We start from the raw sequence: 13,133 nt of genomic DNA, 5'->3' as shown, positions 1-13,133 counted from the left end.
CCAGATGTGGGAATTCTGCTTGATAAAATAGCCAAATTAACAAGTCTGCCTAGAACGCTGGAACCAAAATAGACGAAATATGTGGAACTGTGCAAAACAAACAATGCAGTTTTCAGATATTTACGATCATTATGTTCTGATCTGTTTAAACGCAAGACATTAATTGAGAGAGTAATAAGCTAAATACATCTCTACTGTCAGAAGAAAACCTCGTATCTCCATTTTATTGTTTTTCAGTTTTTGACATGATCTGAAAAAGCCTATTGTTCTTTACACTGTGTGTAAATTTCACGATGAATGGACTAAAAGAAACGGCCCAAAATGTCTTACATTAAAAGTAAAGTATGGTTTTTCCTTCTCCTGTAAACCTGTCATTTTGCAGATTTTCTTCAGACAAAAACGACATTCGCAATCATTGAATTTTTTCTTCCCAAACCCCAAACCCCTCTTAAAACAACACTTAAAATGCTTCTGTGGTTTTTTCAATGCTGTTTTCTGGATTTCTTTTAAAGTCCCACGTTTTCACATCAATACCCAAAAAGAGTTTTAGTCTGTGGGCGGAGCCTTATTTTAGCCCCACCCCAGCATTTCAGAGTAGGAAGTGAGGCTGCCCTGTCCCTGTCCCTCATGGCCACATGGTGAGCAGTTAGATCCCATTGTTTTGAAGTAAATGTGTCCCAAAGTCTGAAAGTGAGTGAGGAACATTAAGAATCGCCATATTTTCTGCAGTTCAGCACTTTGTGTTTTAATAAGAAATATTATGATTTTCTGTGTGAACATTGAGTATTTGAGCTCAAAATGAGCCAAAATTGTCACCAAAACAGTCACGACTGACACATTCGGTCAAGTGTGTATAGAGTTATGACTGTTTTGTTAGAGACTAAATGGAATATTACGGTCCAGTTTTATAGCTGTAGGTCTACGGATGGGCATAGATGTCACAACACACTTAAGTATTCCTGTTGGTTCTCCACTCACATGTGGGAGGTTCCAGGACAACAGTCCATGCTGCACGTGAGCAGTGGAGCGTGTTAGAAATCACACTCAGATAAAGGAGGAGAAACCTGGCTCAGCTCGTTAGCAAATAGCAGAGACGTCTACAGATAAGCTTTTCCACCAGTTCAGCTGTGTGGGAGCCAAAAATAGATCCAGTTCTTCCAGAATGGCACGGATCTCAGGACTGATGAATACCTGTATTCAGTTTATTTGCACTAAAACATCACACCTGTAAACATTTGAACCAGTATCAGTGACAGTGCTACACTGGGAATGAAGCCAAAGGCCACGCCCACTGCTGTGATGTCAGCACTCATCAGAGATTAAACTATTGAGGTGTTTAACAGCCTCAAGTTGATTATCTTAAATAAGTACAGATATCATGCAAATTATTGCACTTTTTGGTGATACATAGAACCACATTCTCCGTCAATCTATAGAACAACTTCACCATGCAGAGATCACTTTAATCATGCATTTAATCAGTGATCATGGTTCTATATAGATCCACTGTCTATACTAAAGAACCATTGAAGAACCATCTTTAAGAGTGTAACAGGACACACAGTAAGAAAAATGTGAAAAGAAGTTAAATTTCTGAGGGACGGCATGACCGGTCAGCCGAGCGAGGCTAATCTAAACAAACCGAGTTGCATATTCTTCTCTTCACATGCCAGATTCTAAAGAGATGTTACTGATTAAGATGAGACGCTGATATGGATGGTAATGAAGCTGCTATGTATAATTGGCCTAGTCACAGAGTCCTGAATCACATCCTTAACGCACGCAGGGGAAGAGACCGTGTGACGTTATTCTGGGCTCTGAGCCTTGGAGCATCTCAGCAACATCAGGCAAGAATGCTCTGAGTCTCACAGCTGACGAAGGAAGCGCCTGGAAATCACGTCTAACTGCCATTTGCGGGTCTGAAACAAGAATACCGCAAGACGTCAGCGGCTTTGCTCGCTCTGAGTCTCCACGTCATTTCGGGGGTCTGGGTTCCCCTTGTGTGTTGAGAAGATCGTAATATGGCATGTTGTCTGTGTAGTGCAGCCATAAACCAGAACAATGAACTTAATTTGCCTTTAAAACCCAGAACATACACACTATATTGCCAAAGGTATTCAGTCACCCATCCAAATCATTGAGTTCAGGTGTCCCAATCACTTCCATGGCTACAGGTGTATAAAACCAAGCCCCTAGGCCCCAGACCGCTTCTACAAACATTAGGGAAAGAATGGGTCACTCTCAGGAGCTCAGTGAATTCCAGCATGGTACTGTGATCGGACGCCACCTGTGCAACAAGTCCAGTCGTGAAATTTCCTCACTACTAAATATTCCACAGTCAACTGTGGTATTATAACAAAGTGGAAGCGATTAGGAACAACAGGAACTCAGCCACAAAGTGGATGGCCACGTAAAATGACAGAGCAGGGTCAGCGGATACTGAGGCGCATAGTGTGCAGAGGTCAGCAACTTTCTGCAGGGTCAATCACTACAGACCACCAAACTTCATGTGGCCTTCACATCAGCTCAAGAACAGCGTAGAGAGCTGCATGGAATGGGTATCCATGGCCAAGCAGCTGCATCCAAGCCTTAGATCACCAAGCGCAATGCAAAGCGTGGAATGCAGTGGTATAAAGCACTGCCACTGGACTCTAGAGCAATGGATATGTGTTCTCTGGAGTGACCAATCACGCTTCTCCGTCTGGCAATCCGATGGATGAGTCTGGGTTTGGTGGTTGCCAGGAGAATGGTACTTGTTTGACTGCATTGTACTGGGTATAAAATTTGGTGGAGGGGGGATTATGGTGTGGGGGTTTATTTCAGGAGTTGGGCTCAGCCCCTTAGTTCCAGTGAAAGGAACTCTTAACGCACAAAGCACCAAGAGAGTTTGGACAATTTCATGCTCCCCACTTTGTGGGAACAGTTTGGGGATGGCCCCTTCCTGTTCCAACATGACTGCACACCAGTGCACAAAGCAGGTCCATAAAGACATGGATGAGTGAGTTTGGTGTGGAAGAACTTGACTGGCCTGCACCAACTTTGGGATGAATTAGAGCAGAGCCAGGCCTTCTTGTCCAACATCAGTGTCTGACCTCACAAATACGCTTCTGGAAGAAGGTCAAAAATTCCCATAAACACACTGCTAACCCTTGTGGAAAGCTTTCCCAGAAGAGTTGAAGCTGTTATAGCTGCAAAGGGTGGGCCAACATCATATTAAACCCTATGGATTAAGAATGGGATGTCACTCAAATTCATATGCGTGTGAAGCCAGCCGAGCAAAGTGTGCGTGTATAATATATATATGTGTATATATATATATATATATATATATACATATATATATATATATATATATATACATACATATATGCACACACACATACACACACACACACAGGAGAAGGAAAAACTATACTTTCAAAGTAAGTCAATGGGACTTTTTCAAGTCATGGAGGTCACTGTGCCGTTTCTTTTTGGTCTGTTCATCATGAAATTTACACACAATGTAAAGTGCAGCAGCCATTTTCAATGTCAAAAACTGAAAATTGACATGTATATGTTTTTAGTTCTTATATATTTTTGTTGTACACTGCTCAAAAAAATTAAAAAAATAAAGGGAACACTCAAATAACACATCCTAGATCTGAATGAATGAAATATTCTCATTGAATACTTTGTTCTGTACAAAGTTGAATGTGCTGACAACAAAATCACACAAAAATCATCAATGGAAATCAAATTTATTGACCAATGGAGGCCTGGATTTGGAGTCACACACAAAATCAAAGTGGAAAAACACAGTACAGGCTGATCCAACTTTGATGTAATGTCCTTAAAACAAGTCAAAATGAGGCTCAGTATTGTGTGTGGCCTCCACGTGCCTGTATGACCTCCCTACAAGGTCATACAAGGCTCCTGATGGAGGTGGCGGATGGTCTCCTGAGGGATCTCCTCCCAGACCTGGACTAAAGCATCCGCCAACTCCTGGACAGTCTGGGGTGCAACGTGGTGTTGGTGGATGGAGCGAGACATGATGTCCCAGATGTGCTCAATCGGATTCAGGTCTGGGGAACGGGTGGGCCAGTCCATAGCTTCAATGCCTTCATCTTACAGGAACTGCTGACACACTCCAGCCACATGAGGTCTAGCATTGTCGTGCATTAGGAGGAACCCAGGGCCAACCGCACCAGCATATGGTCCCACAAGGGGTCTGAGGATCTCATCTCGGTACCTAATGGCAGTCAGGCTACCTCTGGTGAGCACGTGGAGGGCTGTGCGGCCCTCCAAAGAAATGCCACCCCACACCATTACTGACCCACTGCCAAACCGGTCATGCTGAAGGATGCTGCAGCAGATCGCTCTCCACGGCGTCTCCATCGCTCTCCTGCTTTCATCTGTGAAGAGCACAGGGCGCCAGTGGCGAATTTGCCAATCCTGGTGTTCTCTGGCAAATGCCAAGCGTCCTGCACGGTGTTGGGCTGTGAGCACAACCCCCATCTGTTGACATCGGGCCCTCATACCATCCTCATTGAGTCGGTTTCTAACCATTTGTGCAGACACATGCACATTTGTGGCCTGCCGGAGGTCATTTTGCAGGGTTCTGGCAGTGCTCCTCCTGTTCCTCCTTGCACAAAGGCGGAGGTAGCGTTCCTGCTGCTGGGTTGTTGCCCTCCTACGGCCTCCTCCACGTCTCCTGGTGTACATTCAAAAGTGACCAAAACGTCAGCCAGAAAGCATAGGTACTGAGAAGTGGTCTGTGGTCCCCACCTGCAGAACCACTCCTTTATGGAGTGTGTCTTGTTAATTGCCAATAATTTTCACCTGTTGTCTATTCCATTTGCACAACAGCATGTGAAATTGATTGGCAATCAGTGTTGCTTCCTAAGTGGACAGTTTGATTTCACAGAGGTTTGATTTACTTGGAGTTGGAGTTATATTGTGTTGTTTAAGTGTTCCCTTTATTTTTTTGAGCAGTGTATATTTAAGTACTACAGGTACTAAGAACTATGTTCACTCACCTTTATCCCTGCGCAATTGTGATGTGACAATAAATGTGATTTGATTTAACTTGAAATATTTCTCCAGCTCTCACTGAATCAGTGCTCATCACCTCAGATTCATCCCCCGTTTGACTTCTCACTGCACATAAAATCTCAAACAGGTCGTGTGAGTTCAGCTCTGTGTGTTGTGTGATCTGAGGAATTCTGGGAGTTTGAGTTCTTATTGGTAGCCCAAACTCGTTCTGTGTGTTATTCTCTAAGAAACTTTGTGACAGACTGACGTTAAGTTTGTGACACTGTCCGTTTTAGAAACCTGTAAAGATGATAAAGTGCTATAGTGAATGTCCATCCAAGTGAACAGACTGTAATCTCTCCTCTTTCAAATGCAACAAAACTGAGCAATTAACTCAAGGCAGAAACACAGCAGGACGAGCTGAGCTGACGCAACTCATCTCACATGCTCATCTCTTGCACTCTGTTGCATCAATTCATGTTACAATATACTGTGTAGATCATGCGTTGAATAAGTAAATAAGGGTGCAGTTCAGTCGAGGACAGGAGTTTCCCACAAAAATCTCACAGATTCACTAACAGGCTCACTACCGCTGGGTCACACACACACACACCGAGAGCTCCAAGCCTGCGTCACTTTAAATAAAGTCCCTCTGACGAGGCGCATCAGGAAATTTGTGAAATATATGTCCTGATATGATGTGACCTACATAGTGAAAAATGATCCGAATGTTCAGGCATGTGTGTCACTTTGGGCAGTTTACCATTTCTTGCCACTTTCCGTTTCCACTCTGGGGTCTGAGGGCTTATTCTCGATGTAATCCCCTCTTCTTAAACTCTCCTCTAAAAGGTTCTTCATAGAACAGGATTCTCATATGTTTCATATCTAAATGCTGCGTTATCTTCATCATTACTTTCCAAACCCAGCAGCAGCTTCAGCAGCTGTAAACTCTCTGATACCGTTTTACACAAGTCTCCGATATGGACTGAATGAAGAATGAAGGGTTTCCAGCGTGACGGTCAGTCCTTAGTGATTTCCTTAGTGTCTTCCTTCCTTAGTGATTTCCTTAGCTCGGAGTGGTCATGGGGTGACCAGGTGACGGAGGAGAAGCTTCATGAACGTGTGCTAATATGCTGTATGTGATGTGCTGTGTGGGAGCTACAGAGCTGACAGTTATGCTGTCTACAGTATATGAAAAGTGAGGGGAAACACACTAAAGACTATAAAGGTGTGCAGGAGTTCTAGAGCAGAAGACTGGAAAGGGTGGGGCTAAACTGCTGTAGGTCGAATGGACAATATTGTCAAAAGCTACTTCAGAGCAAATGCACTACAACCTTTGGCTGGTACCAAGCCTATCATTCTAACATGCACCACACAGAAAGGCAATGATGAGATATTAATGTAATCTCTGGACTCTGCCTCAAACATTAGTCATATTTCATCATTATTTTTCAGTGACTTGAAAAGTTCAACTAGTCTTTATGTGTCATTTTGAAATGCAGCTGGACACTGCTGAAATGTTTCTGCACCTGCAAATGTTTTGAGCTGGAGGGCTGAGTCACAAACAGAGCAGAAATGCAGGATTAAGGGTTTCAGCGCTGTTGCTGATGCTGGTCCGTCATCAGTGCAGCCCACTAACACTGCCTCACTCAGCCATGCGCACGCGATCACCACAGCAAGCTGCAACATCAAGCATGCGGCGGTCAGAGTGTCATACATGAAGCGCCTCCTTAACGCACGCCTAGCAGCCAGTCTCTTACATCCCTGGGGTCTCTGACGCAGGAGGCTCAGGGGCGGCCGGCCCGATCAATCAGAACGTGGGACGGCAAACTGCTGAGAACAGAAAGAGAGAAACAGGAAAAGAAAGAGGGGGAGAGGGAGGTTATGGGACAGTTGCTCCAGCAGCAGCTGCCTAGCAACTGAGCAAAGTCAGTCACCGGCGGACATTTAGCTGGTGTTGCCATGGCGACCACATGCAGGTACATGCTCGGTTTGCAGGAAGAAAGTCCTCCAGAGTTATATAAAAACATCACATTTCACCAGAGTTTAAAACGCTCCTTAAAACGCTGGTCCAACTGTTTGCGTCATTTCTTTCCCGCTCTGTTCTTTTCTCTGCCCTTTTTTAAAATCTATGCGTTTATCTTAATACAGCAAATAAAGAAAACTCAAACAGGAGCCATTCAAACTCCTCTGATCAGCAATAAAAAGGTTCATTAAACCCGATGCACGAATATGTCTCATGTTTGGATTTTTAGGAGTGAAGAGCTTCCAGATATAGCTGCACTCTCAGAAACCCTGCCTCACTGGAGACATCCATTAGCCCTAATTACATCTGCCTGTGCTGCAGCTCCAAGTCTACCACGCTCCATCTCGGAGATAAAATAGGGCACAACTGATGCAGCTGCTGCTGCAGAACCAGAGTAGGACTGATGGTAAACTCATTATACTTTAGCCAAAGCTGCAACCAGTGGCAAACTGTATCAGACAGATATGATAACAAGCACAAGGATGTTCTGAGGAACAGCAAGACCAAGTTAAGCTTTCTATAAAACATTCTGGAGAAAATGGATCTGAAGCTGCAGCACATCCTGACAGAGCTTCAGATATCTGTACCCTGCACAAGACACCAGGAACATGATTTCCTCCAATGCACATAAAGAGGGCAGTCAGAATGTATGTCAGACTGTATAAATGATCCATTTAGTCCTTGAAAGTCACCCACTGCAGACCCAGCTTGTATAATCTCCATAGAAAAGCACTGACCAAAACGGGCCACTCTGGAGAAGCTGCACACAATCCTAAGGTCACCATGTCTAATGCCAAGCGTGGGCTAGAGGGGTATAAAGCCCCTCCAGCATTGGGCTGTGGAGCAGTGGCACTGTGTTCTCTGGAGTGATAGAGCTCCATCCAATACCTTTGGGATGAGCTGATCATCCATAACCAGCTGCTTCTTCCAGTGGGAGCCTGGAAGATGGGCAGCCTTGCCTTACTCATTTGGTGATGTAGAACCTGGTCTGACCACACTTCAACCAGAGAAGGATGGGTTATCCCCCTGAGTCTCAGTTCCTCTTAGGGGTTTTCTTACATTCTCAGAAATAAAGGTACTAGACTGTCTTTGGGTCAGTTCCCCTCTTGTCACTGGGGTGGAACCCTTGAGGCTCTATCTCAGTACCTTTAGTCAGGGAACATAACTAAACCATAATCCACTGAAATGATATGTTCTAAACTGTACTGACTCCACGCACCCTGTCTCACCTCCAGGCTTTTATTCTACTGTTCTGTTTTAAAACATTTGGTTATGAAAAGGTACAAATACCAACTTTCCACCTGGAAAAAACTGATTTAAGCTTCACAATTAGACCTTAAAACCACTGTTGGAGCTTGGAGGGAAGATTTACACTGTTTGGACCTTGAAGGAAAGTGGCCCTTTATTTCTAACAGTGTAGGGAGTTTTTCAGCCTTGGCAATGACTGTTTGGGACTTGGATATGTATTTTCTATACAGCTGCTCTGTGAAAAGCAGTATATGTGTGAAAAGCAGTATATAAATACATCTTGTGTGTCCTTTTTCTGTCATGCCTGTGGCTTGATGATCATCATAGCATAGAGCATGATGCATAGAGGTTCCTCTTTAGAACAGTGAGATGCTCTACTATTCCCATTTTCCCAAGCATATTCCATGTTCCACGGTTGATGCGATCAAAAGTTTGGCTGTAGTCAAGAAAATGCATGTTGACTTCCTTCCTGACCTCTTTACCTTTTTAATAATCCTGTGTACGTCAGCAAACATGTCTCTTGTACCTGTCCTGGTTCTGAATCATGCTGGCACATCTGGCAGCTTTCTGTCAGTGTAAGTCTGTGTTGGTTGACGTTGAGCATAATGTTATGTGATTTGATGGAAACTGTATAATAATTTACACACAGTGCTTTCTTCAGAATTGGGATATAAGCTGTTCTCTTATCAGAAGCTCTTTTATTTAGCTGGCACTCTGGTGCCTGATGAAATGTGTAATCAGCGCTAAACGGCATCTGATGGACATGTTAACAAGCACGTGGAAGTTCTGAGGAACAGCAAACAGACAGCAAACAAATCAGGAGAAAATGGAGGGACCAGATGTGATTTTCAGCAAGGCTGGGTTTGATTAGGGAGGCAGGGATACGGAGCATGCACACTTTAGGGGTTCCTAAGTAAAGAAAATGGTTCATGGTGTAGAGCTATGAACACTCAAAGAACCATTTGCATGATAAAATGTTTCATTGTCTCATAAAATGGTTTGTCAGATTGATGGAAAGTGTGTTTTATATGGTTCTGTAAAGTTTTTTTTTTTGAAAAGGGTTCTATGTAGCACCAAAAAGGGTTCCTCTACTGTTACAGTCTTGACATCACAATATAAGAACCTTTTTTGGTGCTATATAGAACTCTTTTCAAAAAAGTCTACATTCTCCAACAATCTGAAGAATTATTTCTCCATGCGAAGAACTCCTTAACCATGTAAAGGGTTCTTTGTGTGTTCATGGTTCTAAACTACAGAACCATCATTTTTACGAGTGAACTTTTGAGAATGTTATCAGTAGTTCTAAAGTTCTGAGAGGGTTTTTGGTTGTCCTTCCTTGTACTGTCCAACTGGGTTAGTGTAGGGTACAGATGTTTGGGGGCACTCTAAGCCATAAGCAATCAGTAAAGTAGTCCCATTATATTTCGAGGTAATTAGTAATTAGTCATTTGTAATGACTGACTGTTTTTGAGTAACGATTCAGAGCCGCAGCCTTTAGTATCTTAGCTCTGTTACAAAAAACAAAATTTGATCAGGAGCTTTGTGATCTACCTGCACCTGACCCACATCCGGAGTTAAGAGCCTATGTAGAGGGGCTGAAATACACGTCATCTGCCTCTCACCGTGTGGAGCTGCTGGATTCATGTGTTTGTCTACATTCTGCGTGAAACTGACCAACAGACACTCAGGAAATCACTAAGGACTGACCGTCATGCCGGAAACCCTTCATTCTTTATTCAGTCCACATCGGAGACTTGTGTGAAACAGCATCAGAGAGTTTATAGCTGCTGAAGCTGCTGCAGCGGGTTTGGAAAGTAGTGATGAAGATAACGGAGCATTTAGATATGAAACATATCAGGATCGTGTTCTATAAAGTACCTTTAGAGGACAGGTTAAGAAGAGATGGACAGATCGAGAGAGGATGAACTCAGAGACTAAATGTTTAACCCTCTTCTCCCAAGTTCTTCATCTCTTTAACCCATACACTGCACAGACTGCAGATCTACTCACATTAAGGCCAGGCCAAGGTAGTTGGCGGTGCTGCCCCAGTACATTGGGTTCTCCATGATGTTAAATGGGAACGCAGTCACCTTCTGCTCCATTAGGATGCCAAAGTAGTCGCCTGCAGGAAGAGAACCAGAGAAAAAAGCCTGTCTCAGACTTTCACTTCTTGCTAATGAGCACTGAAGGTCTGCAAACACAAACTCTTTCCTTTCTTCCTTCTTCAAACAATCCAACACAAACAGGCAATTCCATCCACCTTCACACCAGCAGTGTCCATCATACAGACAGGTCCACTCTGTCCCTGCCAGCATTACAGTTGTGTCTTCTCTCTTCTGCTATTTAGGTCAAGAGCAGAACAGGCAGTCCTTGACCAGCATCTTCAGATCATCAAAAGAATCATCTGTACGTGTCTCCACGCTGCCCAGTCCAGGGGATCAATCAACCTCTATTCAAATGCAGGGTCCATTCAGGATGACCCTCGTTTACAATGTAGCCGAGCATTTGAACAAAAAACAAGGGACTGAAAACAGCAAATATAAATCTGTCATAATAGAAGAGCATCAAAAATGATGAAACACAAGCATTAAACAAAATGACAAACAAAACTTTCAGCCAACAAAACAAGTTAGACAACCAAATCAAAAAGTCAATAAAAACCCCAACACTGAGTAAAACAATTAAATGAGAGGCAAAATAACAACAACAACAAAAATAGTAAAAATAAAAAATAATTAATGATAAAAAGGACCACTTAGCATTCGGGAGGTTCACTGGTTCTTCGTATAACCACTGTCTTTACTAAAGAACCCCTGAAGAACCCTTTAAACAGGGTGTCATGCATACTCATAACAGTGTTCTCCCTTAATTAGTCCTTTCTCAATCACCAGGAGCAGGAGGTGAATAGCAGGAGTGGGAGGTTAATAGCAGGGGCATGAGGTTAATAGCAGGAGTAGGAGTTGAATAGCAGGAGTAGGAGTTGAATAGCAGGAGTGGGAGTTGAATAGCAGTAGAGGGAGTTGAATAGCAGTAGCGGGAGGTTAACAGCAGCAGCGGGAGGTGAATAGCAGGAGCGGGAGGTGAATAGCAGGAGCGGGAGGTGAATAGCTGGAGCAGGAAGTGAACAGCAGGAGCAGGAGGTGAATAGCAGGAGCGGGAGGTGAATAGCAGGTGCGAGCTTTAATAGCAGTAGCGAGCTTTAATAGCAGGAGTGAGGTTTAATAACAGGAGCAGGAGTTCAATAGCAGGAGCAGGAGTTCAATAGCAGGAGTGGGAGTTAAAAACCAGGAGGTGGAGGTTAACAGCAGCAGCGGGAGCTGAATAGCAGGACTGGGAGGTGAATAGTAGGAGCGGGAGTTGAATAGCAGGAGCGGGGGAGTTGAATAGCAGGACTGGGAGGTGAATAGTAGGACTGGGAGGTGAATAGCAGGAGCGGGAGGTGAATAGCAAGAACAAGGTTTAATAACAGGAACGGGAGTTCAATAGCAGGAGTGGGAGGCAAATAGCAGGAGCGGGAGTTGAATAGCAGGAGCGGGAGGTGAATAGCAGGACTGGGAGATGAATAGCAGGACTGGGAGGTGAATAGCAGGAGCGGGAGGTGAATAGCAAGAACAAGGTTTAATAACAGGAGCGGGAGTTCAATAGCAGGAGTGGGAGGCAAATAGCAGGAGCGGGAGTTGAATAGCAGGAGCGGGAGGTTAACAGCAGCTGTGGGAGGTGAATAGCAGGACTGGGAGGTGAATAGCAGGTCTGGGAGGTGAATAGCAAGAGTAAGGTTTAATAGCAGAAGCGGGAGTTCAATACCAGGAGCAGAAGGTTAACCGCAGTAGCAGGAGGTGAATAGCAGGACTGGGATGTGAATAGCAGGAGCGGGAGGTGAATAGCAAGAACAAGGTTTAATAACAGGAGCGGGAGTTCAATAGCAGGAGTGGGAGGTGAATAGCAGGAGCGGGAGTTGAATAGCAGGAGCGGGAGGTTAACAGCAGCTGTGGGAGGTGAATAGCAGGACTGGGAGGTGAATAGCTGGAGCGGGAGGTGAATAGCAGGAGCTGGTGGTTAACCGCAGCAGTGGGAGTTGAATAGCAGGAGTGGGAGGTGAATAGCAAGAGAGAGGTTTAAAAGCAGGAGCAGGGGAGTTGAATAGCAAGAGCGGGAGTTGAATAGCAGGAGCAGGAGGTTAAAAGTAGCAGCGGGAGGTTAATAGCAGGAACGGGAGGTGAATAGCAGGAGTGGCAGGTGAATAGCAGGAGCGGGAGTTGAATAGCAGAAGCGGCAGGTGAATAGCAGGAGTGGGAGGTGAATAGCAGGAGCAGGAGTTGAATAGCAGGAGCGGGAGGTGAATAGCAGGAGCAGGAGTTGAATAGCAGAAGCGGGAGGTCAATAGCAGGAGCGGGAGTTCAATAGCTGGAGCGGGAGGTGAATAGCTGGAGCAGGACCTTCAATAGCTGGAGCTGGTGGTGAATAGCAGGAGCAGGAGGTGAATAGCAGGAGCGGGAGTTCAATAGCTGGAGCAGGAGGTGAAAAGCAGGAGCGAGGTTTAATAGCAGGAGCGGGAGGTTAACAGCAGCAGCGGGAGGTGAATAGCAGGAGCAGGAGATTAATAGCAGGTGCAGAAGGTTATCAACAGGAGCGGGGAGGTGAATAGCAGGAGTGGGAGGTTTATAACGTCAATATTGATCCAGCAAAAATTTACAAAACTGAGCTAAACCTGACACTGCGGCAGTTGGCTCAGTAGCCTAGCGACACATGGCTCAGTCTGAACATAAAAACATATTAAACGCCGCGTTCATGGCCCGGGTCCTTCATTACTGTGCTTATTTACCTGCTGTATTAAAGCAGTAGAACA

General features: G+C 44.6%; 1 protein-coding gene across 5 annotated transcripts in view; it reads right to left on the bottom strand.

Moving 5' to 3' along the window:
• Positions 1-13,133, bottom strand: part of pemt (phosphatidylethanolamine N-methyltransferase) — a 116,108-nt gene that overhangs the window by 43,332 nt on the left and 59,643 nt on the right. For 2 of the 5 annotated variants that reach the window (XM_017685953.2, XM_017685954.1), the window contains exon 5: positions 10,298-10,409. In XM_017685953.2, coding sequence (XP_017541442.1) covers positions 10,298-10,409 — 112 coding nt within the window. Of the gene's footprint in view, positions 1-6,542; positions 6,694-6,730; positions 6,847-10,297; positions 10,410-13,133 lie in introns of all 5 variants that reach the window. The other 3 variants (XR_001856760.2, XR_005131331.1, XR_005131332.1) reach the window with 3 other exon arrangements.

Source organism: Pygocentrus nattereri, chromosome 13 (assembly GCF_015220715.1).
Source record: "Pygocentrus nattereri isolate fPygNat1 chromosome 13, fPygNat1.pri, whole genome shotgun sequence".
NCBI lineage: Eukaryota > Metazoa > Chordata > Actinopteri > Characiformes > Serrasalmidae > Pygocentrus > Pygocentrus nattereri.
The sequence above is the reverse complement of the archived record's forward strand: the minus strand, read 5'-3'. Positions and strand labels throughout refer to the sequence as shown.